Source organism: Herpailurus yagouaroundi, unplaced genomic scaffold (assembly GCF_014898765.1).
Source record: "Herpailurus yagouaroundi ecotype Mexico unplaced genomic scaffold, PumYag 100, whole genome shotgun sequence".
NCBI classification, from domain to species: Eukaryota; Metazoa; Chordata; class Mammalia; order Carnivora; family Felidae; genus Herpailurus; species Herpailurus yagouaroundi.
Window position 1 is genome coordinate 73,451,710 of NW_024412391.1, and position 25,680 is coordinate 73,477,389.

The window sequence follows — 25,680 nt, forward strand, 5'->3', positions numbered from 1 at the left end:
TTAAAGCATCTCATTGTCACTTTGGAAGCCTCGCCATCTCCCTCTGTGGTGAAACTTCTGCTTTGCCTTCTGTTTTTCCCTCAATCTTGAAGAAATGCCATGATTTAGAAAAGCAAGTGGTATTTTTTGCCTTTATGTAATACTTCTATTTTTATCTCTAATCTAAATTAATATACTGAGAATTTTGAGTTTAGAATTTCAGTACTAATAATAATTTCTATTGTTTAATCCCTCAGAAAGGTGCTTGCAAATTTAAAACAAGATCTGTATTATAAACTTTTTCTCCAGGGATAAAGAATGTTTTTTTTTATTATATTTATAAGCAATCTATAAAATATGACAATACACCAGAAGTGATCCTAAATCTAATAGACAGTTTTGAAAGACAGCCTATTAAATATGTATAACACACAATCACATTGAATAGAGGCAAATAATCTCTACACATAATATCTGAATAAAAGAGTAAGTTGAATATATTATTAGTGTATCTCTTTTTATTAAGTATATTTTTGCTATGTGATTATGATGAGAATCAAACAAAATATTTGGGTTCAAATACCCTTACCTTTTTTGTATGCATTTCCATTATATGAAGGAGTTTTATGATTTTTTATTCAAATAGTCTGCCTCAAATCCCATTGTCTTTTTGGCATACCTTCCCTACCACCCAAAACACCCATGTGAAACAGAAGAATTCTTGTTGCACTAGATTTTTAACAAAACAGAAAGAGAGCTTTCTTTAATTATTGTTGGAGGGGGTTCCTGGGTGGCTCAATTGGTTAAGCATCTGACTCTTGTTTCCAGCTCAGGTCATGATCTCATGGTTCATGAGTTTGAACCCTGCATCAGGTTCTGTGCTGACAGCAATGGAGCCTGCTTGGGATTCTCTCTTTCCCTCTCTCTCTCTCTCTCTCTGCCTCTCCCCTGCTCTCTCTTTCTGAAAAAAAACAAAAAAAACAAAACAAACAAACAAAAAAAAAAAACGAACTTTAAAAAAATAATAATTGTTTCAGGATCCAGAATTCAAACTTACATGGACACTTAAAGAGAAGTTGAATGTAGATCTTATCCATTGAATAACATTCAATGAAAATATGGGAAACTATGAAACTTGAATTTTACCCTTGTTTTGTATGACTGATCAATTTTTTTCAGTAGCAGAATACTACTTGTATCTTTTATGTGGTTAGCTGTATTTTAAAGTCTGGAAAATTGAAATCTGAACATCTCCTCAGCACATTTACTTTCTTCCAGGCGGTTCCGCAGACAAGATGTTCGGCATGGCAACGCAGCTCAGCAATGCTTTGGACAGCAGTTTGTCGGTAATCCATAGAAAATCAATTGCTATGGGTTACTCAGGGTGTACAGTGAAGAGACACTGGAAACTCTTTAAAAGGGTCTTTACTTTCTTTGTGATTGATATGTACTAGAACAGTGTTACTGCAAGTATTCCTTTTTTCTTCCACATAGTGGAATTTTAAAACAAAATTTTTAACTATATGTGGACATAGAATTTTTAATTACTTAGGAAAGTAAGTTCTGTATGCCACCACGAAACCTTGCTGTTGGACCTCACAACAGGGGAATCTTAGAAAAGATTCAGTGATTTGTAGGACCTCTGTCTCCATCTCAACCCTGGGAATATCTTTACCATGTTACATAACCTACAATAATCTTTTCAAGAGTGATCCAGCTTATATCAAGTCACCACTAAGCTTTGGGATAAAACAAAATGAAAAGCTTTAACTCTTCCACTAGAGTAAGGAAGCCTACAGCTCAGGCTGATGGTGCAAATGTGAGTTTCTGAGGGAAGGTAATAGGTGGTCTGATGAGTAAAGGATGAGAGGAAATTGCAACTCCAGCAAATGTAAGGAAGTCAGACAACACAGAAAACTACGCTCTTGACTCCTCACACCATGTTGGTGGTTGGAACAGGCTGTGATTTGCATCACCAGTTTTACCAGGAGGTGACAGAGAGATGAAGAATCATGACTGGGAGACCAGCAGTGCTTATGCACAGTGCAGAGGTTACACAGCCTCAGTTCGCTAGACCCAAGGCTGACTGAGGGTTTGGTTCAGAATGTAAGCCTCTGAGAACATTGGCTGGAGGAAGGTAAGATCTTCATCTAGGAAGACTTAGGGGTCAGTTTTGAAAGTGAGGAGGACTCCGGCGTAAGGGAAAAAAATCCCAGGTTGTGGTTAATAAATTTGATACTGGTTAAAACACCAGTGAATATGTCCCCTTGGTTTTATTCCCCACTGCAGTTAAGTGTACTTGCCCATATGCACATTAGAGTTCAAGTCCAGTGAGAGCCTCTCTGGACCAAGATATAGATTATAATCAAGAAGCTGTGGGTCATGAAGTCTGTAGTTCAGTTTTGTACTGTTTTCTTAATGCAGGAACCCAATATCTAGATAAAGTGCAATCCCTTGACAAAATCTCACTCAAGCTTGTGTTTATGTAATGCTGTATCACCTCGATTTCTGCCTTCTATTTTTGTTTGTTACCATGAATTTTGTTTATCCTGTGTCTTACATGAATGTTTGGTGCCCCCCTTCTCTTGCCTGCTTTATCAGTGGATATTGTCACTGATTCTCCATGCATTTAACACTGACGTACTTTCTGACTGACTGCCTGTCCTTTGGACCCACACTCCCAGTTACTTCCTTCTGGTCCTCTCCATAGCCTGCACTACCTTTTTAAAGCCTAGATTTTGGTATGCCATTGTCTCTAAATAACTACTTTAAGTGACTGTGCATAGAAATTAGCAGTAAGTAATGAAAGATACTTTGCTGCAGAGATATAAATAATCTTTTAAACATATTACTGGTAAAATTTAAGTCTTAAGGTTAATATTAACATGTATATTGTAGGGGATGCTTTGGATAAGACTGAAGAGCGACTGGCCTATGGCATAGAGAACAACAGTACTTTGCTGGAATGTACCCCACGATCGTTGCAAGCCAAAGTTATCTGGTTTGTGCAGAAAGGACGTGACACAAGAAAAGAGGAGGTAATTCATAGCTGCGAATTCACACCATGCTGTCTTGCATATGGTGTGTGATAGTAAATAGATGATGATTTATTGGTATTTAAAAATGAATTAGTCTATTATGCTATATATGTGTTATTTAAAGAGTGGATTTGTTTATTGTGTGTGATTTATATACATATAAATATTTTTAAATACACACATTGATTTCTATGTATATACAATTTATAAATGCTATAAAAACTTATGTGTATATTTAAAATGTTCAAATGTATATAAATAGGCATGTAAATATATATACATATGTATATATATCAAATATAAAGTGCCTACACATGTAAATAAATTACATATATGTATATATGTGTGTGTGTGTGTGTGTGTGTGTGTGTGTGTGTAAAATAAACTTGGATTCTGAAAATTGGATTTTTATTCAGGAGGTACTCATAGTTTCATGGTTTTAGTATCATGTCAAAATGATAGTCTTAAATTGTATCACCCAAGGTAATGTTCTAGAAAAATAACAAATTCAAACACCGTTAACATGTATATCTTAGACATATGGATAATAGAATTAAAACAACACCAGCAACATTTGTTTGATAAAGCAGTTGAATCACATATGAAAATTCAACATAGGGGTCCCATTATTGCCCACTGGAAATAAAAGAAAGGCATCTGTTTGTCCTTTTAGGTGGATTGACTGATAGAGGTTATATTTTTATTATGATCTAAATGAGAGAGGAATCAGTTGGGCTGCTTTTGTAGATGTAAGAATAGGAAGCATTTAAAATCTGTTTTTTTTTTTAAGTTTATTTTGAGAGAACATGCATGCTCATGAATGGGGGAGGGGCAGAGAGAGAGGAAGAGAGAGAATTCCAAGCAGGCCCCTCACTGGCAGCACAGAGCCTGATATGGGGCTCGAACTCATGAACCGTGAGATCATGACCCGAAATCAAGAGTCAGATGCCCAACCACTGAGCCACCTCAGCACCCTAGCATTTAAATTACACATAAGGAATACTGTAGAGGCAGTTACTGGCTAATCTTTTTATGCAAGTCTAGAAATCTGCTTGTACATTGGCACAGTCAAGGGCATGAAGCAATTAGTGAAGGCAGATAAAGCATTGTTGATGCTAATGTGGGCTTTGAACTCAATTTTCACAAAAGTAGAATTATGAAAATAGAATGAAATTTGGTTAAAAGGAAATAGATATTGGTGAATTCTAGCAAAATGTTCCATAGTGAAAAGAAGGTTGCAAATTGAATTAGGGAAATAAATGTTAGACACCTGTCTTTGGACCCAGAGAGAAGTTAATACGTGCATAGTAGATAGAAAGTGAATCAATGAAGTCATCAACTATAGATTCCAAATGTACAGCACATTGACTTTTGATGCCTTTTTTTTTTCTAGTCTACTGTGAAACTAAAAGTATTACATGTTTTTGGTCCAAAATTATATAATACATCCTGGAAGATGATTAAATTTATAAATCCCAGTTTCCTGGGATAGTTATTACAGAGGAAGGCACTCAACAAAGGCTTTTAGAGATAATATAGTAAGGCATTCAGAGACAGGAAAATTCCCCTAAATTTTCATGACGTCATAAGAATAAACATCTGTCCAAAAATGTTATAGCCTATTGCTCTAAAATACATTGTTGATTTGGTACTAAAATATTTTCCATTCCACAAATCTGATGTGAACTTGATTTTTAAATTCCATCATAACTCACTTGGCAGGAGAGGACCTGGGAATATTCTATAGCTCCTCTGGTTGAATGGCTTCAGAAGACAGAGAAGTAATTCTTTCATCAGTGGTTTTCTTCCCTTAGTATGTTCTGTTTCTAATTTGGAACTCACCATAATCTGCCTCATTTGGAAATCCTTTCCAAATCATTTTGACATGCTGCATCCATCAATGTTCAATTATAAGCTTCTTTCTCATATTGTTAATATAATCTGCTTCTCCTTTCCCCAAATTTTAGTCCCTGTTTTTCAGATTTCCATGACTGATGTATAGTGATATTTGAAATTTTGAATTTACTCTGCATTAGATGTAATAATAATATAATACTTGGTTTCTGTATACATAGCAATATATATTGATTTATTCACAAGCTAGAACAAAGCACAAAATTGCTACCTTCTTAAAAAGCCGGATGTGTATGCTTAATACACAAAGCAGAATAACTTTGTGTGTCCTCTGAGGGTTTTTTAAAAGTCCTAAATTTTAGAGTCTATTTTTGAAGCTTTTAGAATTTTTTTAAAGACCATTTATGTATAGATGGTAGTTACTATGGACAGATAGTTATTTTATTATCAAATCTTGACCATTGTATAATATATTTAAGTTTATCCACTCCATTTCTTTCCTCATAAGGAAGTGCTTTTAGACTACACCTGACAGTAGCCATCAAGGTCCATCACAGACACTACAATCCATAAGTCATTGCTTTGCAGTCAGACCATAAGCTTTGTAAAAAATTTGGATTGTAAAAAACTGTGTGTGTGTGTGTGTGTGTGTGTGTGTGTGTGTGTGTGTGTGTGTATTCCTTTTCTGGAACCAAAATTTTTGAGTCTGGAACTTCTGTCTGCAAATTCAGACTCAGCCCTCTCAAGTTATCTGGAAACCACATATTGAGGTAGATAAAAATTTTGCTCAAATGAAGTTTTTGAAATGCTACATAGCTGAATTTCTAGAAAGCATCTAGAAATTCAATTACCTAGTTCCAGACTGGATTACTGCTGTTTTCTCAAAGATGCACTTTATGGTCTCCTGCTTAAATTCCACACAAGAAACACAATCTCTGTACATTTTATGAATTCCATAAATGTTTATTGAAAGCCTGTTGTGTAGGTACTTAATAAGGAAGTATTTTCCCTAGACTCAATGACCTAGTTAGTTAAGATGTGCATCAGTTACTATAATATCCTGAGGGAAAAAATTTAATAGAAGAGGCTTTATAGGTAAGTCCATTCTGTGTGCATCTACTGACCACAGGAGCTGCAATAGTGGGTAGGTGACTTACCTTTTGTTTTTATATCTCACAAATGCACATTAGAAGTAATCAACCTGATCTTAAAAATGTGGAATGTGAGAGAGGTATAGGCCATAAACAAAATCTGTGACAGACCCAAGGTTTGGACTCAGATATTCCTGACTCCATAGCTGAGATGCTTCACATTTAATCATTGTCTAAGTACCGAGCGATTTGCTATGTGCATTTTATAGATTGTACCGTTTTATTTGACATGATTTACATGTGACATAATTGAAACACAGAATGTTTAATACCTTTCCTGGTTACTGACTGCTAGTAAAGTCATCTCAAATCAGCTGTCTATGTTCTTTCTACTAAACCACACAACCTTCTTAAATTGGAACGCTAAATACAGTTTCAGATGCCCTGGGACATGGAGCACCTGGAAAACCTTATATAGCAGACATTCTAGAATATGACACCTGAAAAATGACCCTTATACTGCTTGATACTGCTTGATATGTATATAGACATATATATGTAAATATATATTTTTATAATATATATTATAAATATAACATGTTAAATATAAATATAAAATGTAAATATAAAATATATAAAATGTAGTCATAAAATATAAAATATATAATATAAAATATATAAAAATTTATAAAAGTTTTATTTTATAAAAATATAGGGGCGCCTGGGTGGCGCAGTCGGTTAAGCGTCCGACTTCAGCCAGGTCACGATCTCGCGGTCCGTGAGTTCGAGCCCCGCATCGGGCTCTGGGCTGATGGCTCAGAGCCTGGAGCCTGTTTCCGATTCTGTGTCTCCCTCTCTCTCTGCTCCTCCCCTGTTCATGCTCTGTCTCTCTCTGTCCCAAAAATAAATAAACGTTGAAAAAATATATATATATAACTAAATATAAACATACATTAAATATAAATATATTTTTATAATATATGTTTTATATATATATTAAGGATACCAAGAATCCTTATTATACAATATATGCATCAGTGTATTTTCATTGTCAATTGCCCTTCAAGGCTTCTACTCTATGCCTGTTGGTAGAAGAAGGACTATATCAAAATAAGAGTCCTCAATCATTTGAGCAATGTAGATAGAAAACCTAGAGCATTCCACTTCATTTTCTTAGGTTTTTGACTAAAATAATTATTTTGCAATTAATTATTAATCATTAATTATTTTGCAATTTATCTAAAGAGCACCCAATATGTCTTGTTTTCATAGAATGGGTATTCTGAAGAACAGAGGAAGATAATGAGAATCATGAAAATAATAGTAATACAACTAAATAAGAACCATATTTAATGTATCAGATGATGATAAGAAGACAAATACAAGAGAGATTACCTGCAAGGGGAGGTTGCAATTTTAAAAGGGTGTTCATAGAAAGTCTTACTAAGAAGTTCACTAAGTGACATTTGAAAAAGGACTTGAAAGAACTGAGGTAGTAGGCCATATGGCAGTGTTGGAGAACTTTCTAGATAGTAGGAACAGTAAGTGTAAAGGCCCTTGAGATGCGATGCACCTGATATATTCAAGGAACACCAGACTGAAGGGCAGTGTGGCCAGAGAGAAATGAGCAGTAGGGAGAATAAGACACTATGAGTCAAAAAGTAAGGTAAAGGACCCGCTCATGCAGGGCTTTTAGGCTCTTATTAAAGGCTGTGGTGTTTGCCCTGAATTAAATAGATAGCCATTGGGTTGTTTCCAGTGGAGCCATGACATGATCAAAATTCGGTTTTAAAATGATTGTTTTAGGGGTGCCTGGGTGGCTCAGTTGGTTAAGCGTCCGACTTCGGCTCAGGTCATGATCTCGCGGTCCGTGAGTTTGAGCCCCGCGCTGGGCTCTGTGCTGACAGCTCAGAGCCTGGAGCCTGTTTCAGATTCTGTGTCTCTCTCTCTCTCTGACCTTCCCCCGTTCATGCTCTGTCTCTCTCTGTCTCAAAAATAAATAAACGTTAAAAAAATTAAAAAAAAAAGATTGTTTTAGTTATTGTATTAAGAATATAGTATGTGGAGGTGGGGAGAAAGACAGAAGCTGGTAATCATTGAGGTGTTAGGGACATAAGCTTTCATATTATGTGATGCAGCATTAACTCAGTGTGCCTTTATATTCAAGGTCAAATAATGTACATGTGGCTGCCTCATACACATAATAGCAATGGGATTTTCACATGCCCTCTGTTATTATTCAGAATCCTGAAGGCTATGTAACTTCTCAGGTGGAATGAATACTTTTTCAACTTTCTGGTCTCCTCTCTGTTTAAAGTGTCTGCAATTAGTGTTTTGAGCTCAATAAATACTCAGAGAAAGGGTGCCTGGGTGGCTTAGTCGGTTGAGTGTCCAACTTCAGCTCAGGTCGTGATCTCACAGTTTGTGGGTTTGAGCCCAACATCAGGCTCTGTGCTGACAGCTCAGAGCCTGGAGCCTGCTTCAGATTCTGTGTCTCCCTCTCTCTCTGCTCCTCCCTAGTCACGCTTTGTCTCTCTCTGGCTCTCAAAAATAAATAGATGTTAAAAAAATTTTAATAAAATAAAACATTGAAAAACAATTTTAAATAAAAAATACACAGAGGATACCTTAATTGGTAATGAATAAAGGCCTTAGCCCTTTAGAAGCCTATAGTCTTAAAGTGAACACAAGAATGTAAACTGATAATTATATTGTTGTGTATATTGTATATATAATAAATATAATAAAAGTTATGTTGGAAGATGAGAAAAGATGGGGTACCTGGGTGGCTGTCGGTTAAGTGTCTGACTTTGGCTCAGGTCATGATCTCACAGTTTGTGACTTCAAGACCCACATCGGGCTCTGTGCTGATAGCCCAGAGCCTGGAGCCTGTTTCAGAGTCTGTGTCTCCCTTTTGCTCTCTGCTCCTCCCCTGCTTGCTCGCTTGCTTGCTCTCTCTCAAAATCATAAAATGAACATTAAAAAAAAAAAAGAAACTACGAGAAAAGAAAAACTGTCAACCAACAGGTTGGCTATGGAGGTTGCATGATAGACAATCAGGAAAATATTCAAGGCAGAGGTGACATGTGAGCTAGGTCTTAATGGATAAGTAGAAGTTAACTACCAGAGAGAATAGGATGAGCATATGTGATGGGGATGAGAAACAATGTGGTATGTGTAGATCTGTGGCTGGAATGAGGATACACAAATGAGTACATAGATCAAGGAACCATTTCACTTTATTTATAAGCCAATGAGAACACCTTAGACAAACTTTTAGACACATTACTCTTGAATCTTGTTTGTAAGCTTTGAGGATAAGTGGGTGTCACGAAGACTGTTTAAGAAGGTATTTCAGTAGTCACATGGAAGACTTTTGACCAGAACTGAACAATAGTGGTAGGAATGGAAAAAAAAAAAAAAAAAGCTTTTCATTTTTATAAGAGCAGACGCTGTGCATTTAATTTGTGAGATACAAGAGAAGCAGTCATAATGATTGACATGTTCTTTGGGTGTTTTGGTAGTAGATGGTGCAATAACAATGATTTAAAGAACACAGGGAGGAATACAAAGTTTAGAAGATGTTGAATTCATTTTTAGCCATGTTGAACCGAGGTCTTCGGTAAAGCATTTAGGTAGAGCTTTCCTGTGGTGTATGTATGTTCAGGAATATAGAATTCAAAGGAAAGATTTGGAATGGTAAGAGATATGTGAGAGACATCAGCAAAGAGGTAGTAATTAAATTCATGGAGGTAATAAAAGTAAGAATAGTATAGCAGCAGTCATTCTTCAATATCACTTACGGTGTTCCTGGCACTGTTCTGTGAATTTTACATATTTTAATACTTTTAATCCTTGCAAGAGTCTTATGAAATACCTGGTATTGTTGTCCCCAATTAATAGATAAAGAAACTGAAGCACAAAGAGATTGAGTTACTTTCACAGTATTACATAGCCTGTGAAATGAGTTTGAGTTTCAGACCAGATACTCTATTTTCAAGTCTAGACCCTTAGTCACAATGTCATGGTACCTCCAACTGTGTAGGTTACCTTGGAGAATGACTAAATAAGAAGTGATTTTTTTTTTAATTTTTTTTTCCAGTGTTTATTTATTTTTGGGACAGAGAGAGACAGAGCATAAATGGGGGAGGGGCAGAGAGAGAGGGAGACACACAGAATCAGAAACAGGCTCCAGGCTCTGAGCCATCAGCCCAGAGCCTGACGCAGGGCTCGAACTCACAGACCGCGAGATCGTGACCTGGCTGAAGTTGGACGCTTAACCGACTGCGCCACCCAGGCGCCCCAAATAAGAAGTGATTTTGAGCAAAGCCTAGAAGCAAGGCGAAAACCCACATCCCAGGAAAAATTAGAAGACAAATTCTATAAGACAAAGTGAAAACTTTGAAATTTTTAGAACATAAGTACCTAGTGTCCAGTGAGAATGTGCTCAGTGGAATAGTTAAGCTAGGAGCCATCTAACAATAGGTTAGCTGATGAATGAGGCTGTGGGGAATTAGAAACAGCTAGTGCCGTGTATTTTACCTAAAGGTTTGAGTGAGAAAGAGGTCAACAGAGAGAGACAAGAGTAGAGAGAACTTCCAGGTTTTTTTGACTTAAGAAAAAATGTGACTTAGTCATGTTTATAGGTTGAAGGGAAGAAGCCATAAAGAAGAAAATGTGAAGCTAATTGATGAAGCAAGAGAAAGAGTTTGTGGGAGACAATATAGATAAAAGTTAAGGAGTGAGTTTCAAGAAGGAAGAGAAAAACCACTCATTTTCTGAAGGGGGAAAAAAGAAAATAAAGATTTTACGTATGTGGATAAGGAAGATAATTTCGTCCACAAAATCCAAGTTTAGCTGTTCCAAATTCATTCCATAATCATTTAAGTTTGGAATATCAGTTCAAATCTTCTTTATATGTATAAGGATATATAAATTATATTTTTGTAATTTCAGAGGACAAAACTTATAAACATAACTAAAGCACTGGAAATAATACACGCTAGTTTATGAATTCTCAGTTCCATATACTTGAATTTATAAGCTCCCAAAATGCAAAAATTTCATCATGAGTAACATTACAAAGGAAAGGAATTCATACTTGTTACGACACTGGTTGGACAATTGAAGTATTTCTCTGTACATTTCTCTTTCTCTAGAATGCACAAACACTACATTTTAAAACTAAGTAAATGAGGGAAAATTTACTTATGTATTTATTGCTTAGTTTTAAATGTTTATTCAGTATGTGTACTTCTCAGTAATCATGATAAAGAAAACCTTAGTTTGTTCAAGCTACTCATAAGTAAATAACTTTTTACCTTAATACATTACTCACTTTGAATGTTGTAAGTTTGGAGTATATGATTTTAACCTGAAGATAGAGTATGTCTTTGAACCTGATGACGATTTAAAGCAGAAGTTTGGCAAACTACAGTCTGGAGACCAAATCTGGTCTCCCACCTCTTCTGTAAATAAAATTTTATTTGAAAACTGCCACACCCATGTGTTTACCTAGAATCTGTGGATGTTTCCATCCTATAACCACAAAGTTGAGTACTTATAACAGAGACCATATGACCTACAAAGCCCAAAAACCTTTACTATATAGCTCTTTACAGGAAGTTTTTTGGCCTCTGATTTGAGGTAGAGTGAAGATTTATTAAATAAGTATTATTCTGAAAAATATCTCTGTATTTTGGAGAAAAAAATATTTTCATGAATAACTAAGCCACCATTTTGTGCTGAGCACTATAATGTCATTGGAACGAGTTTTCATTAAAACCAAACTATATGAATAGTTTCTTGGAGTGTGTGTTTCAGACTTTGTTCATTAGACCTTTACTGATAAAACCAATGTGTATCCCAAAGACACTGTAAACAAGGTAGAGTTCCACAAAGAAATTGAATAAATGTACGTAAAGTCCAAGTGAAGAAATGGGGCGGGGGGGGGCAAGCCCAAAACATATAAAATATTCTCCAAAGTGGTAAAAGGCAGGCAAGAAAGTTGCTGGCCCATAAGATCAGCATCACAATCTATTCTTTGGTAAGCATGGAAGTTTCATTTTCCCCTTAATCCTCATTGATCTTTCCATTGTAGATTCTTTATTTAAGGGAAAATATTTTGTGTGTGTGCCTGTGTGTCTTAAAAATAAAATCTCGGGGCGCCTGGGTGGCGCAGTCGGTTAAGCGTCCGACTTCAGCCAGGTCACGATCTCGCGCTCCGTGAGTTCGAGCCCCGCGTCGGGCTCTGGGCTGATGGCTCAGAGCCTGGAGCCTGTTTCCGATTCTGTGTCTCCCTCTCTCTCTGCCCCTCCCCCGTTCATGCTCTGTCTCTCTCTGTCCCAAAAATAAATAAACGTTGAAAAAAAAATTAAAAATAAAATCTCTCACTTTAAAATAGCTGATTATATGTATTGTGCAGACTGCTTAAATAATGCACAAATGCGCATGTTCATGTTTATTATAAAAAATCCAAGAGAGAATGTAAGTTGACATCAAAACCCCAAGACTTCAGTTTCACCCCACTCTCTCAATTCTGTTTGTTAACTGGATGGCACAAGTTGTCACTTTGAACTCTGCTTTCAGACCACCTACTGAGTAGGATAAATTCATCAGAGTCATCTAATTACTGCTGAGAAATCTAAGAGGCATGGTTACCTTATCCGCCAGCAGTCCTTTCCAGAGTTCACTGCATCCACACAGAATTTGTACAGCTTTAAGTAAAACATAATTTTATTGATGATTCAGCGCATTGTGGAGACAGCTTCTCTTATAAAAACAGAACAAAGAAAAATGGAGTATACAAGTTACATCTCTTGATGTTGCACATTTATTATGTCATCAAAACTGAGAGAGATATGAAGTGAAATTTCATCCTTATTCTAACTTGTTTGCTAGATGACCCATATTTTCTTGACCTTCCCAATGGTAACCCATGACAGGAAGCCTAGGGGATCAATGACAGCCATAAGTTTACGATTTTGTCTTTATATACATGTACTGAAAGCATGAGGTTTGTTCTACATGAATATTATTTGTTTTTCTTGTTGTCATAACATAAAGTGCATGAACTCTGCCTCATTTGAAACATCTGCTTAGCCGTTTTGGTGTTTCCATTTCAGTCTTTAAAAAAAACTCGGTTCATCTTTTTTAAACTAACAATTCTTTACAAGTAGATATTCATAATTTACATTTTCAGCCTTGACAAGCATATTGTTATAATGTCATTTGCTCCATATTTTAGTTCTGAAATAATTAGCAGTAGAGCCCATTAGTTTCATTTTTTCCTTCACAGTGGTAAAGACACAGTTCCTGTAAAAGGAAAACATAGAGCAAGTTTGTGGTCTTAAGGATGGAAGTTGATCTAGTGGTTTAGATAGAACCCTCTCTGGTTAATTTTCCAAGAGAATACTTAACATCTTTGAAAATTAAAATTCCCATATCTTTGGAATCAAATGCAGATCTATGTTTTATCCCACTAAGATTACTCTGACTCGAGGCTTCTGATAACACTAACATGGTAATGCAGCAAGGCCGGTGTCAAGCACATGGTAGACCTTCAAAAATAGCAAACATAGGAATTCTCTTTTTAATTTCTTTTGTTCCAATGAAAGTTATAGTTCACATAGTCTTCTAGATAATAAAAAGGGTACATCTGCATGAAGATACAAGAGCATAGAACTGTGTATCCGTACCACATCGTGTTAGTCCCGAAGAATAGCTTATACTGAACTGTACTTGCATTTACTGTGTTTACTGTCATGCTGCTGTTTGGACACCTATATCTCATTTTATGAAAACACAGAAGAGATTTTTTTCTCAGACCTCATTGCCAGAGAAAGGTGTACTTGACGTAAAGAGTACCTTTACTTTTTAATAATAATTTTTTATTTGAGTATAGTTGACACACAATGTCGCATTATCTTCAGATGTACAGCATAGTGATTCAACTTCTGTATATGCTGTGCTATGCTTGCTGCCATCTGTCCCTATACAAGGCTATTACAATATCATTGACTATATTCCCTATGATAAAGAATAACTTCAAAAATATACTTTAGAGACATTCAGGTCTTAGAATTTATCATACTCTCCCCTTTGCTTTGGTCACTAGGTAATTTAGTGTTGACTTTCTACTCCAAATATGGTAGTTGTTTAGTGCCTTATGATAAGCATTTATGTGTCCAAACATTATCTTTCTTTGATCCTCTCCTATTTTCCCTTCATCTTGATTGTCCTGATTATTCTTATCTTTGGAAATTTTTAATAAAACATTACCCTTACACTGCTGTTTATTTTTTTAGCATTATTTCTGAAATCATATGATTTCTATAGCTTGAACAGTATACCATAGCTTGAACAGATCTTATGGACCTGGTTTATTGGTTGCCAAACCAAGATAATCACTATAGTCATATTATTTAGTTCATAGCACATTGTCGTAATGGGTTCACACAGATCTCCTTTCTTGTTTGACTTAATTTTTCCTGGACCACCCTTCTCCACTTTCATCTTTGCTTTGCCATATGCATGCATTGTAATGATTGGATTAAGTCCAATACTACATCATTTGTACTATATTGAACAAGAATATAGCATTTTGAGTATTCATGAACTGTAAAAATAAAGCTATTGAGTTAGAGATCTTACTCTGTTTCTCTTTATAACTCAACACTGTGTTTTTATAGTTTATCACTGTTGCCGTGTGTGTCTTTATTTCATTGTTTCTGACTGCAACTCAATATCCCATATCCCATAGCATTCATTCATTGCTCTTAGTTGATCAACACCCCTAAGAGTGGACCAATTAATTCCCACTATGACATCTTTAAAGATCATCTCTTCACATAACCTCCTACAGATGTGAGTGCAAATCTCTGCATTCTTGCCTTCTGACAGCCTTCATTTCTACAGTTGTGTCAGCTTGCTTTCTGGAATTTTGGCATCATCTGTACCATCAAAGCAGTTTATGTGGATTCTCATTTTCCCACACTCTCACCAATTTTGGTATTTTCTAATTTGTGCCTCTCTTATGGGGATAAGATGCTGTGTTATTTAAATTCGTATTTCTAAAATTACTAGTAAGATTGAACATTAACTTGCATACTTATTAAACATTTGGATTGTTTTTTCTCTGATTTGCCTGTTTATGTATTTTTTCCCTATTTTTCTCGTTAGAGTCCTTTGAATCTTCTGTACATTAATTAGTTCTTGAATATAAATGTTCAAGCTTTTCTCTGATATAGTCGATGTTTTTCAGTGTAACATTGTTTTTACAGTATGGTTTTGAGTTCATATTTATGACCTCTCAGCATCTTTTTGTATTAGAAATATGTTTTAATTGAGGCACCTGGGTGGTTAAGAGTCTGGCTCTTGATTTTGGCTCAGGTCATGATCTCATGGTTCATGACTGCACGGAGCCTGATGGGGATTCTCTCGCCTCCTCTCTCTGCCCCTTCCCCACTCACACGTATGCATGCGTTCTCTTTCTCTCTCTCTCTCTCTCTCTCTCTCTCTCTCACTCAAGCTCTCTCTTTAAATAAATAAATGAATAAACTTAAAAGAAATAGGTTTTCCACACTTGGGTCTTTAATCTGAAGTATATACCTACAACTTTATTTCTTTATATAGTGTGATAGGTTTCCCTAAATGTGCCATCAAGTAATTCACTCTGTTTCTGTTGGGTAATACTCTCTATCATAAAGCAGATTTAGAAAGTGTTTTTATAAAAGAAGTTTTGCTTAATTTTTATGCTGTATTATGACATATTTTTTGTAAGTCAACCAATATTTTTTTTGTATTGAAGGTAGGCCAGATAAGCAAACAATTATATAAATTGTTGGCCTTTATTTCTTGACTAAAACTAATTTCATTGTTAAATATATTCCGAAAGAAACCAATTCAAGGCCTGTGTCTGTTCTTTTCCTATGAAAAGTGTAGAACCATATGGTTGATACACATGGAAATCACTCCTTCTTCCTGACCAGCTACCAGATGTGCAGAGTTCTTTGTTCAATTACCTTTTTTTTTTTTTGTTAGACATTACGAAACATACTGAATCAATCTTTATAACTCAGAATATTAAAACCACTTTGAGTAAGAAATGCTTTATTTTTGTAGATTGCCTATAGGAATATTTGATAAAGGGATGTATTATGTATCATCTTGAACAAGGAAATCAGGTCTTCAGACATAGAGAAAGCACAGCTGATGAAAACAATTGTGTAATCAAGATTTGCTGTCGAAGGTGCCCATGTGGACTCAAGTGGAAAGATTAAATCATGGAAGGATTTCAAATACAAATTTCTAAGTCATTTTTTTATTTTTGGGTATCCATAGGCTATGGAAGATACATTTAACTTTCAAGGCGATTTAACGTCCATATAGCATACAGCCGTCCAGATTTCAGAATTGAAGTGTCTTTTATTTCTCAATTTCTAACACCATAACCAAGAGGGGAGACCTACATTCTGAGACAGGAACTATCTCCAATGTGCAAATAAATGATGTAGGACACCTCCCATTGTAATTGTCATGCCTCCACATCTTTGAACCAGTGTGGACTTTATATATACACAGTGCGGTGTTTCTCAAGTTGGGTTTCTGATTTTGAAAGAAATACATGCTTGAAAAAATAAGCACTCCTAATCCAGTGGTCAAGGATTTGTATTTATCTTCATTTCTGCTTTTTGTTTTATTTTAGAACACTTTCATAAACTGGTTGGTATATGCCAGAAACTAGGATAGATGACTTTCCTGTTTTCATATTTGCATTCGCACAGGATATAGAGTAGGGAGAAGATAAAGGATCGTATTCAGTGAGGGTGTTGGTATACAGATTCCTTTCAGGTGAAAACAGTGTCCTACAAGTGGTTTTCCTATTTATATCTCCAAAGCATAGCCCTTTCAATAGTTACTAACTGCTCCTCAAATCATCTTTGCTTCCTTCCTGTCTAAATCCTTATTGGATTTACTTCTGGAGTAAATCCGCAAGTGAATAACTTCTGGATATATCGTTACTGGGATATCCCGTTGTCTTGCATTCTTGCACACTCTGGACTAATCAGTATGTTGTCATTTCTCTGTATTCTGAGCACACTACTCATTATGGACTATTTAGAATAAGAGACCTTTGTTCTTATGAAACTTGTCATATGGTTAAAGGAAAAAACTTGCATCACAAAATTATTTGAAGAGGAGCAAATACCAGCTTGTGTGCTACAAATGTGAAAGCTTAGTGAATTACAAAAAGAAATGAGACCTATCTGGCTGAAAAGAAAATATTCATTAAGAAATGAAAATGTAAACTTGGAAAGAAATTTTAAAAAGTGGATTGGTAGACAGTATAAGGGAGTTCGCTATCAGAAAGAAAGGGTAAGACTAGAATAAGACATGGAAGCGATAAAGGGGCACTACAAGGAAATGAGTACAGGAGTTACAAAGAGGAAGATTTGACTCTGGTGTATCTACAGGTTGTTCCCACCTTGTGCCATTGAATGTAAAACGTCCTGTGCTGCTGGCAGAATTTATATTAAAATGTTTATTAAATATGCACAAGAATAAAACGAGTGCATATTTTTGCTTGTAACTTTTATTCAAATGTAGAAACAAAATAAATTCACGAATAAGATATAAATACTTGCATTTTTTAATCTTTAATGTGTTTTTTTTTTTTCACTGAAATAAGGCATCTCCATGAACATAACATGGGACACAGACAACTATATATGTGTGTGTGTCCATGAGTGTATAAAACATCTGCCTGGAGCACTTTTTGCTGTGTGATGACTCAATCCCCCTAACACTTGATACAAGTGACTTCAAAACTTTTTATGTACGTTACTACATCGGGATGTTGTTTGGTTTTCATCTGGCTGGAACGTATCATTAACATACTACATTCATCTTTGTTCTCAGCAGCTGGAAACTGTTAAAGCTTTGAAAATAGTTTAGAATCTATGATAAACACCAATACTAACAATGAAGTTGATCTTCCCCACGATCCCAAATACAGTTTATTAATTTACATTATCATGAAAACTAAACACAATAGTCGAAGTCTTTGTATAAAACTGATTGATCACCAGAAACGTACCTATTCCACCAAACCTATGAGAAACACTGCAGTAAGCTGTTTTGGAATACGGATTTAGAAAGGCAGGATTTGGGAGCACCTGGTGGCTCAGTCAGTTGAGTGTCCAACGCGTGATTTCGGCTGTCATGATCCCAGGGTCATGGGATCGAGCCCCGTGTCAGGTTCCACGCTAAGCATGGAGCCTGTTTAAGATTCTCTCTCCCTGTGCACCTCTGCCCTGCTTTCTCTTTCTTTTGCTTGCTCTCTTTCTCTCTAAAAAAAGAAAAAGCAGGATCTGGTTAACTGAACAATTTTCACTTGCTTGGGCAAGCAATAGAATCTGAATAAGCATGATAAAAGGAAGTGAAATTTGAAACAGAGTAAAATAATACACATTTGTTGAAATAAAGGGGAAAGGTATTAGTCAAAAGAAACTTACTTGAAGGACTTGTTCTTTTTTGCAGGTAATTTTGCATGCCCACTTGTAGAAAGGTTAACAGATGACATGGTGGTAATAAGGGAAGGAGTACAATCTTACAGTGCTGTGAGGGAGGCCTGTTTGAAGAGATGACATTTTCATTCAGTCTTTTCCAATAAGGAACCAGCAGTGGGGAAGTCCCTACATGCAGGTACAACAGCATAGGTCCCGAAACAGAATCAAGCTGGGCATAGCAGCAGACACAGAAAGCAGGAAGATTTGGGAGGAATCTACCGGGAGATAAAGTCAAAGAATCAGTCACAAAATAGAAGAGCCTAACATGGGAAAGTCTAACGTGGGAAAATGGTGAAATGGAATGAATGTTTCCCACCATCACCACAGAAGAGATGTTGATAGGAATTTGTGATGTGTTGGCTATGAAGGCATAATAATGAGTAAGAAGTATGACAACACATGAGGACAGAGGAACTAGAAGAAGAATAATGTAATTGTCAGGAATAGGGAAGTTAGTAAATGGGGAGGTGCAGTTTGTGTGGAGAGACACTGGATTGTAAATAATGAAGGATGGTGTAAGTTTCGGTCAGTGTTTTGTAATTAACAGGAAATACAAAACAGTGGATAATCTGTGTGTGAGATCTGTCTTAGGGAAGCTGGTTGAAATGAGGAAACAGAAGACTTACCAAATGAATGCAAATAAAACATGAGATCAGGGAAGGGTAGAGGATTGTGCCTTAGAGAGAATGAGAAATTTACACCAAGAGACCAAGAAAGAACCAAGAGGAGAGCCAAGATAGTAAAATGGCAGGTACCACACAGAAAAAAGTTTAAGAAGGTGGGTCCCTCTATGTCAAATGCAGCCATAAGTTTAAAAACAATGGAGGTTGTGTTTCAGAGTCAGAAGCATCCAAGGCATGGTGGTGAATTTATGGATTAAGTAGGGGTAAATGTGAGCAGTGACTCCAGGTCATTTAAGAGGTATTGGCTGTGGCAGTTGCCAAGGATACTTTCTCAGCAAAACCTGTCACCAAGTAAGCAACTGTTTTATGTAGTGACGTATGTAGTGTGTTTTATGGCATGACAGCTCTTCCTGATCCCTCACGGGAGAACTTCCTGAGTTAGTGGAGCTAACGTTTTGCCTACTTGGACATAGTCCTATCAAGTTAAATGAAGCCTATATCAAGGATATATGGAGCCCCTTCACCCAACTGTGTCACTCTAAAGCTGCTGAGTAATTTATTTACCTACGTGGCTGAAGAAAAAAAAACCCTCTGAGTGTCTCATAATTTGTCTTTAACATTCCTATTTGAGATGCATCTCTTACTACACTGCTAATGCCATTTTGTCACATTATTCACAGATTATATAAATGAGTCCACATGAGTAATTACATTGCAACTTTGGACGTGCCGGAACTGATTAAGGTTCAGGAAAGGTGAGCCCAGCAGGTCTTGCCAATACCTGCCACTGGGGCAAAAGTGTGCTTGTCTTAATGGTCTTTGCTGCCAAAGTGGTTCTGGTTGTCCGTATGCCCCTTTTATACTGGTAAAGGAGAATATCGCTTTTGTTTTGTATTCTCAAGGGAGAAGTCAGCCAGTAAGGTGTGAGTCACCTTTATACCATCATGGCATGATCTGGGGTCATCTGAAAACAAAAACCAGTTTGTTTTTAGCTAGAAGATTGTATACAGGAAAGGTAGAGGTCGGTGTTGATAGCCCTGTACAAAGTGTTCTCACTTATACATTATTTTATGGAAACGTCACAACATTCAAGTGACATTTGGATTATCTGCATTTTTACAAAGAAAACTAAGAGAATATACATAAATGCCCCAGATCACACAGTTAGTGCCAAAATTTCAATTTAGATTTGTCTAATGTGCAATCATATACTCACTAGTACAACTATCGGTAATAAGATATGAGCTGTTTATCAAAAGCTTTATTGGGCTCTTCTTACCTTGAATTGTAATAATTTATAGAAATAATGTGCATAACCTATTATTTCACAAATATAAGGTATTTGAGTCCTGAAGTTATATTCAAACTTAAAATTATTAGAGTGTGAAATTCTTCCGAGAAGAATATGGATGTTTCTGGCTTGATTTTAAGTCTCTGTTAAGTAGAAAGCCTTGTAGAAATATAAGCATGCTCACTTAATGGATGATTTTTTTTTTTTTTTTGTAAAGAAAGAGAGTGAAGGTTTCTCACCTCTCTTAAGAGAGATCCTTATGGAAATGTTGGTCTTTATGATCTGGGGAAGACCCAGGTCTTTATGATCAGGGAAGAACCCTTGATCTACTGATGGGAGAAATGGCATTTGTGCTGTCTACTAAGAAAAAAAATAAATTTGATAGATCTTCATTTTAGTCTAACTTTGAGTGCTGTACTGAAGTAGATATTTTTTTCTAATGATTAATTGAAATCATTAGGGAGAAAGCTCTTTCACTCGCCTCTTAATAATATTGATGTGAAATGACGTCAAAAATCATTATATGAAGTGATCTCAAGTAAGTTCAACACACACACCTGATTTAATTAGTCATTCCCCCTCTCTCAGTCACTCTCACTCTCTTGCTCTCTCTCATATGTATGTATGACTCTCAGGATTTCATCATGTAATAACAAAAATTAAAAATCTGATGATAATAAAAGGGTTATAGGCTGGTGTTCTCTCCTAGATAATACTCCAGTGCCATTGATTTTCTTGTTCTTGCAGGTGAAGACAGATGACAGAGTGGTCAAGATGGACCTCGGCTTACTCTTCCTTAGGGTACGAAAAATGGATGCTGGGACCTATTTTTGCCAGACAGTAGAGCATGGTTTTGTCCATACCGTCCGCAAAATTACCCTGGAGGTAGTAGAAGAGGAGAGAGTAGAGGAGATGTTTCACAAAGACTTGGAAGAGGACGGGCCTCCCAAGATGCCTTGTCCTGCCCAGAGTATCATCCCACAGGGGGCAAAACCATGGTACAAGGAATTCTTACAGCTGATTGGTTATAGCAACTTCCAGAGAGTGGAAGAATACTGTGAAAAGGTCTGGTGCACAGATAAGAAGAGGAAAAAGCTTAAAATGTCACCTTCCAAGTGGAAGTACGCCAACCCACAGGAGAAGAAGCTTCGTCCCAAAGCTGAGCACTATCGCCTGCCCAGGCACACGCTGGACTCCTGACGGCATGACACCGTCTCCTGGCTTCTGAAGAATTTATGTTTGGAACCGAAAACAAACAAAATGAGAAACCATCCAGCTTCGTATCGCTTAACAGGTTTCTGTAATACAGAAATGACTGTGAAGGTATTATGATAAATTATTATATGTACTCATTTGACTGGTTAAAAATCACATAAAGTTAACTAACTTTTCTAAACAATATTTATCAAAAAGTGACCTTGTCTGTAGTTTTGAGTACCTGGCTGCTTTTCCATGGCAATTATTATTTTCTCTTGGAAGGCTTATGGTTATTGGAATATTGAAAAATTAGAGATGTTAATAATCATGTGAAAATTAAATATATATTTTAATCTTTCTGAATTCTACCTTTCCACTACGATGTAAAAGGTAAAGAATACCAAATACTTTATCATTCTCACATGAACTGTCTGTACTTTTTAAGAATTGTATTAGTGGGAAAAAAAAAACAAAACAAAACTTGTATTAGTATCTAAACCATGAGTTTTATGAAGCCAGGTGTGTTGAAATTATTGTAAACCATGAAAGAAAAATTATGGTCACCTTGAGGCTCATGCCCTTCATAAAACATTCAATAAGCCACATTCTCTACAGTTACATTTCATGATGAAAACACATCCTTTGAATTTCACTCCAGTGCAGAAAGAATGACATTAAGATAACTTCTCAGAAAGATAGCAAAATATGCCAAAAACAGATGAAGTTACAGTTAGAAATCTAACTGAAAAAGTTTTTGCTACCCTCTTGTGGTAGAAAAAGTATATTCTCTTTTTTCTCTTTTTACAGATTGTCTAGGAAAGATTTGAAAGCAGTTTCTGTTAATACATCCTGTCCATTTTCAGAAGAAAAAGAAAAACTTAAAAATGTCTCACTGCTTATGTCATGCTTTAAGATGGAAATAATGTGTTTATGAATAATTTATTACCTCACAGGCCAAAAATGAAGATATTATAGCCCTGAAGCTCTATTAAAACTTAAATTTTACGCCTTCTAAATAATCTTCCCTCAAATATAAAGGACACTCCAGAAACATGTTTATTGTCTTTAAAATATTAAAGCAATTTGTGCTCAGATATCTAATTTTCCTCGCTATTTTATGTTAACAAATAACAAAATTGTTTCACGGGGTCACTTAACTACCGAGATATCCAGAGCACGTTTACTTTTATAAATAGGATCCAAGGTTTTTGAGAATGGGTATTTCTTGAAGTCTGTCCTTCCCCTTTTAATGTAGTGATTACCTTTCTAATATAGGAAGTTTTGTTGAGATTTTTCATTTAAATAAAAATTAAAAACAAGTGAATTATACGTGAAAACAATTACGAATGTTTATTTAAATACTTAGATATTCATTTCAACTTTCAAAGCTAGCTTACAGAGTATATAATTAAGAAAGTTAAGGTGTGGAGAACTTGGAATAGCTTATACTTTCATTTGAAAATTAACAAATACAAAAGTGTTTTAAGAAAGTCTAAGAAGTTCGTTTGTTAAGCCATGAAGCTCCAAAAGTTCTGAAGGATAGAAATATTTTGAAAAAGAACGTTCTCTGAAAAACCCAGTTGCTGTTTCCTCAAGAATCCACCGGAGGTCATTGCCGCCCACCAGTATTAACTGGAAACAGCGTGTTTTTCAATAAAATCCCACCCAGTGTGGAGAAGTAGAACCGTAACCACAGATCACAGGGGTCCTTAGCAAAGTTTATGTCTGAAATACTCGAAGTGAACAGATAAGTCAGTAAAGCACGATTTATTGAAAATATTCTTCCATTAATACAAGAAAAAGGAAAGCAGGATTTTCTCTTCGGGTTTTTTTTTTTTTTTTTTTTTTTTTTTTTTAAGTAAGGCATATAGCACCTACTTAGTTGACATTTTAATCCCAATAGCGCATATAAGCTGTTGTTAACAAGGATAACAGTAATGTCCTTTATGAGCTAAAATATTTCGTAACTGAAGAGATAAGACTGAGGAAAATAACTTTGATAATAAGTCTTAAGAATTAAATATACCTTGAAGCTGTTCAAGGAATATGAGATGACCATTAAGGAGAGGGAGCTTTTTAAAATGCTAATTTAAGAGCATCTTGATAAGAAAATGTTGACCACTCAAGTCCACAATTGGGTAAGAGCACTAAATTTCCATACATATATACTTTTTCCCCTTTTCTTACTCTGTCTCCCCATTTCTTCCCCCAAATGTGTGCAGATGTGTTGCACCACAGGAACACATCACGATGTACTTTAAGATAAAGCTGTATTGCCCTGTTAAAGACAAACCAACAACCTATGTGGCTGTCCTTGAGAATCTGAAACCTACCACAGAACGCCTTCCCAGTCTTTTATTCGGTCTGGTGTCAGAATTCAAATTCAGGGTCTCCTTTGAGAAATGTCCAGGCTTAGAAAATCACTAATTTGTTGATCAGCTTTATCCTCTTTTTCTTGAACTTAGGAAGGGCATGTACTTAGCTACCTACAAGACTTGGGGGAATTAAGAGTCGTTCCTGACTCACCGTATTTTCCCCAGAGACCTGGTGAAGAGAAATCATGCCCTCTAGGAACAAACATTAAGCTGAGAAAGAATCGTAACTGCCCATCCTAGGTTCAAATAGGCACCTGCATGCAGGATCGGTCTCCTGCTTTTTCAGACCAATGCTAGGACATTCTCTGTAAGCAGAGGCCCGGTGTATAGGATGAGGTGAGGTCAAGCCGTGCACACCCTCCTCGTTCAGTTCTATGTCAGCTATACAGAGATGAAAATTTGTTAGCAAGTAGGATTACAACTCCAAGAGGGTTCACTTCATGATCTGTGAGGTCTCTTCCATGTCTAACATTCTACATTGCTAATTTTTTTCCTATGTGTTTATCACTGAAAATTTCAGTGCAAAGCTATTAACTTGGAGAAACAGGGATTAAACTAGAAATAAACGCGAGTAAGAAATCTACATAAAAGGGAGCAGAAAGTCTTTGTCTGTTTAGTAAGCGGCAATTCTGTATATATTTTGGAGTTTTTGTGCTTCCCCAAATTAGCTGAACAGTTAGGATGTTTTTATTGAGTGTTTAATATTCGCAATAGGGTGTAGGGCTTTGTAAATCTTCGTAGCGATTATGAGCATTTGTACAATTTGTAAACTATGATACATAGTTCTGCCTGTTGGTGTTAAGCATGAAACAAACACAACAGCTGTTGACCTTAAAAGTGAGTTGTCTTTAGCCTGACAGGGACATTAAGAGAACTGCTTAGCCTCGTGTGGAAACTTGAGATCCCGGGAGAAAGTGCTTGCAGTTATGATGACAATAAGGAGGCCATGTGCTTGCTCTTACAGCAGAGTATCATCACATCAAGTTGCTTTTTCAAAAGCAGTGCTCATTTTTCAGGCCAACACCTGTTGCATTTGAATCAGGTATAAATAATAGATTTTCCACGAACGCTGTTTTGATTGGAGTGTGTTATTTAAGCTGGTATGTTTATTTTTTCTTGGGAAGGTAGCGTTATATCTTGGCTCTCATTATAATTGAACGTGTTCTGTTTGTGTTTAAGTGGCTTATAGCTAGAGTACTGTATTGGGGTGTTCTGGCCTATATGGCTTCCTTTTATTTGCCTGGGCCCATAACAGCATGTGCTTTCTTATTTCTTTCACTGATTATAAGCCATGAGACTTATTATCATCTAGTGGTAAGGTGCAAAGACCATGGACAGTGTGTCCCTTTGACTATCCTATGGATTTGCCGCTATGCACTGCATCATTTGCCTGTACTATTATGTACAATTTGTATTTAGCTCAACTTAGATGCTAAAGAAATAAATATTTACTGAACCCTTAAGTGCTGTCTGAGGAATGTTTCCTAAGTTTTTGCCCGTTAAACTCAAGTTTCCTAACGTGTCAAGCCTAAATGTAAACATTCAATGCTAGACTAGTGTTCGTTTTCTTTAAGAAGTTAGAAAAGAATTCACTTCTCTTTCCTTGAAAATGTCAGTCAACTTTCTTAAGAAGGAAGAAGTCCATTGGTCTCATTACGTTGAA

At 36.1% G+C, this 25,680-nt stretch overlaps 1 protein-coding gene across 1 annotated transcript in view; it reads left to right on the forward strand.

Annotated features, from left to right (window-relative positions):
- SEMA3E (semaphorin 3E) overlaps nucleotides 1-25,480 on the forward strand; it is a 241,409-nt gene extending 215,929 nt beyond the window's left edge. Inside the window, exons 15-17 of the mRNA XM_040472794.1 lie at nucleotides 1,258-1,325; nucleotides 2,878-3,017; nucleotides 21,193-25,480. Of these exons, the coding sequence (XP_040328728.1) occupies nucleotides 1,258-1,325; nucleotides 2,878-3,017; nucleotides 21,193-21,645 (661 nt within the window). The 3' untranslated portion in view covers nucleotides 21,646-25,480. The remainder of the gene's footprint in view (nucleotides 1-1,257; nucleotides 1,326-2,877; nucleotides 3,018-21,192) is intronic.
- The last annotated feature ends 200 nt before the right edge of the window (nucleotides 25,481-25,680 follow it).